At 54.6% G+C, this 3,737-nt stretch overlaps 1 protein-coding gene across 1 annotated transcript; it reads right to left on the reverse strand.

The window, feature by feature from the left end:
- Positions 1-1,549: 1,549 nt before the first annotated feature.
- Positions 1,550-2,901, reverse strand: LOC147973865 (uncharacterized). The gene is made up of 3 exons (XM_087524813.1): positions 2,779-2,901; positions 2,033-2,233; positions 1,550-1,960 (listed from the first exon to the last, which is right to left on the reverse strand). Exons 1-3 carry the CDS (start codon positions 2,899-2,901, stop codon positions 1,550-1,552), a joined length of 735 nt encoding a protein of 244 aa, XP_087380939.1.
- Positions 2,902-3,737: the final 836 nt, after the last annotated feature.

Raw genomic sequence — 3,737 nt, forward strand, 5'->3', positions numbered from 1 at the left:
CCGACGATCGAATCTCGGGCAAGTACTATACCGGTAGACAAAGGGAATTGTATACGTGATTGATTGAATCCTTGACATCGTGGTTCATCCGATGAGATCATCGTGGAACATGTGGGAGCCAACATGGATATCTAGATCCCGCTGTTGGTTATTGGCCGGAGAGTTGTCTCGGTCATGTCTACATGGTTCCCGAACCCGTAGGGTCTACACACTTAAGGTTCGATGACGCTAGGGTTATAGGGAAAGTATGTATGTGGTTACCGAATGTTGTTCGGAGTCCTGGATGAGATCCCGGACGTCACGAGGAGTTCCGGAATGGTCCAGAGGTAAAGATTTATATATGGTAAGTCCCGTTTTGGTCACCGGAAAAGTTTCGGGTGCTATCGGTAACATACCGGGACCACCGGGAGTTTCCCGGGGGTCCACCAGGTGGGGCCACCAGCCCCAGAAGGCTGCGTGGGCCAAGTGTGGGAGGGGACCAGCCCCAGGTAGGCTGGCGCGCCCCCCACCAAGGCCCAAGGCGCAGGGAGAGTGGGAGAGGGCAAACCCTAGGTCCAGATGGGCCTTAAGGCCCACCCTAGGGCGCCCCCCTCTCTCCCTCTCCCCTCTGGCCACCACCCTAGATGGGATCTAGGGCTGCCGCCCCCCCTTGGGGAGGGAACCCTAGAGGGGGCGCAGCCCCTCCCCTTCCCCTATATATACTTGAGGTATTGGGGGCTGCCCAACACATGATTTGATCTCCCTCTTGGCCCAGCCCTACCTCTCTCCCTCCTCGTTTCTCGTAGTGCTTGGCGAAGCCCTGCTGGAGTACCGCGCTCCTCCACCATCACCACGCCGTTGTGCTGCTGCTGGACGGAGTCTTCCCCAACCTCTCCCTCTCTCCTTGCTGGATCAAGGCGTGGGAGACGTCACCGGGCTGTACGTGTGTTGAACGCGGAGGCGCCGTTGTTCGGCGCTTAGATTGGAATCGACCGCGATCTGAATTGCTGCGTGTACGACTCCACCAACCGCGTTCTTGTAACGCTTCCGCATTGTGATCTTCAAGGGTATGAAGATGCACTCCTCTCTCTTGTTGCTAGTCTCTCCATAGATTGATCTTGGTGACACGTAGGAATTTTTTTGAATTTATGCTACGATCCCCAACACCTCTTTCATAGGAGGCTACTCGCCTGTTACGGAGCCATGTTGGTCTCCGGGACGGTGTTCGGCTGGGCCCCGGATTGTTGGGGCTCCCCGCCGTCAGTTGTCATAGGGGCCATCCCCCTAGATCTTCGGCGACCGAGGTATTAACCTCGGGCACTTTCTTGATGGCCTCGCTCGCCCCCCTCGGCTTGGAGAGGTCCTTCGGGATGACACTTCGATGTCCTCCGTGGTGATAGGCGAGGGGGCTCGCGGCGGCATGTCACTCTCTGCCATTTCGGGTGGCACAGAGTTCCCCTCCGACAACGGAGTTTGCGGGAGCTCGCGTGGAGGGCTGAAAGGCAAAGAACAAAATAACTTATGTAATGGAAAAAGGAAGACCAGAGATAAAAAGTAGATTTCTGAATACTTACGATTCGGCCAGGGGCTTCACCCTGGGAGGTCTCTTGGGGACTAGTTCGGACTCCGAGTCCGAGCTGTCCGAGAGGATCACCTTCCCTCTCTTGGGAGCCTCCCCCTTCGGGTCCTCAGAGGCTGCCCTCTTCTTTTTTCTCCCCTTATGTGGGGAGTCACTTTCCATCTCCTCCTCTTCTTCCTCATCTCCCTCGTGGGAAGAGAGGGCTTCGGTCTCTCCGGACACCGTGTCCGAAGGGCCTTTGTGGCGGGGGCCGCCCTTGGCCTCCTTGCCTTTCTTATTCTTACCCTTCTTCTGCGGCGCCTGATAAGGCGCCGGGACCAGCATCTCTATCAGCTGGGGTGTGGCTGGGTCTTCAGGCAGTGGTGCCGGACAGTTGATCCGCTCCGCCTTTGCCGTCGAGCCCTGTACGAAAGGAAGGCAATACATTATATCTAACTTATAGACCAAATAGGTCTTCGGAAGAATTATGCTTACTGGCGAGGCCGGGTTCTCAATGTCGAGGCCAATGTCTTCGGTCTTCATCGGCCAAAATTTCTGGGCCTTGAAGAGCTGTTTCCATATATCTTCGTGCGTGGTACCGAAGAAGTGCTTCAAGGTCCGTGGCTCCTCCGGATTGAACTCCCACATGCGGGAGGCCCGGAGTTGGCAGAGAAGGATGCGGCGGAAGAGCATCACCTGAATCACGTTTGTGAGACCGGTGTTCGAACCCAACACATTGGAGATGCGTTTCTGCAGCATCCGCACCTCCAGTTGGGACCCCCAATCAAGGCCCTTAGCGGTCCATGAGGTAAGTCTCGTGGGGGGTCCGGATCTGAAATTAGGCATGGCCGCCCAGTTGGTGTCGCGGGGTTCGGTGATGTAGAATCACTCCCGCTGCCACACCTTGACCATCTCCACGAAAGCCCCCTTGGGCTAGACAGCATTGGGAAGCTTGCTCACCATGGCCCAGCCGTAGTCTGCGTGCTGTCCATCGACCACCTTCGGCTTCAGATTGAAGAGCTTGAGCCATAGGCCGAAGTGTGGGGGGGGACGCGGAGAAGAGCCTCAGACACGACAGTGAATGCTGATATGTGGAGGAAGGAATTTGGGGTTAGATCATGGAAATTTAGCCCATAATAGAGCATGAGGCCTTGGACGAAGGGGTGGACAGGAAACCCTAGCCCTCAGAGGAAATGAGGAATTAACATGAGCCTCTCACTAGCCTCCAGAGTGGGGATAACCTGATCTTTGTTAGGGAGCCTGTGCGCGATGTTCGCGGACAAATAGCCCGCGCTTCGGAGCTCCTTGATGTCCTTCTCGGTGATGGAGGTCTCCCACTTTCCCTTGGAACTGGATCTGGCCATTGCTGGGGAGGGTGGCAGTGGTTGGAAAGATTGGAGTTTTTGGGCGTTGGAGCTTGAAGATGGGAAGACTGAAGCTAGAGGAAGGCGTGGGGGAAAAAGAAGGGATTTTTACCCTCTTATAGGCAGCAAAACTACCAAACGCCCCCTCCCAAGCCGTAAACCTTGCCCGTTCCCAACAAGATCGTGCGTTAAGGTGCGGCTGGGTTACCCAAACCATACTGATGAGAATCCCGTAATGGGCGGGCACGGTCTCTGTTTTGACAAGGCGTGCCAATAGAGGCTAAGCCTCGAGACGCGAAATGGGAAGCGTGAAAATGGTTCAAAATGTTCAAGGGTCAAGTGTGACGCTTCGCCGAAAAAGTTGTCAGTAAAAGACACTGTTCCTATTTTGATGTTTTGCCTTCATGGCTAAGGGTTGTATTTATTATGCAGAGCCGGACACAACTTCTTTATGCAGGAAGCTGACTTAAAATATTCAGGAGGAGGAACCCGCCTTGCAATGCTGAAGATAATCTGCGTGCCGAACACATCATCATCGAAGACTGGTCCAGGGGCTACTAAGGGAGTCCTGGATTAGGGGGTCCTTGGGTGTCCGGACTACTCAATATCGGCCGGACTGATGGGCTGTAAGGATAAAGCAGAAGACTATCCCCCGTGTCCGGATAGGACTCCTATACACATGGATGGCCAGTTTTGTGTCCGGATCTTTTGTTTCCTTCCTCTGCAAACCGACTCTGTACAACCCTAGGTCCCTCCGACGTATATATAAACTGGAGGATTTAGTCTGCAAAGGCTGTCATAACAATCATAGGCTAGAAATCTAGGGTTTAGCCATT

Source organism: Triticum urartu, chromosome 5A, assembly GCF_056163025.1.
Source record: "Triticum urartu cultivar PI428250 chromosome 5A, HENAU_Tu73, whole genome shotgun sequence".
Lineage (NCBI taxonomy): Eukaryota > Viridiplantae > Streptophyta > Magnoliopsida > Poales > Poaceae > Triticum > Triticum urartu.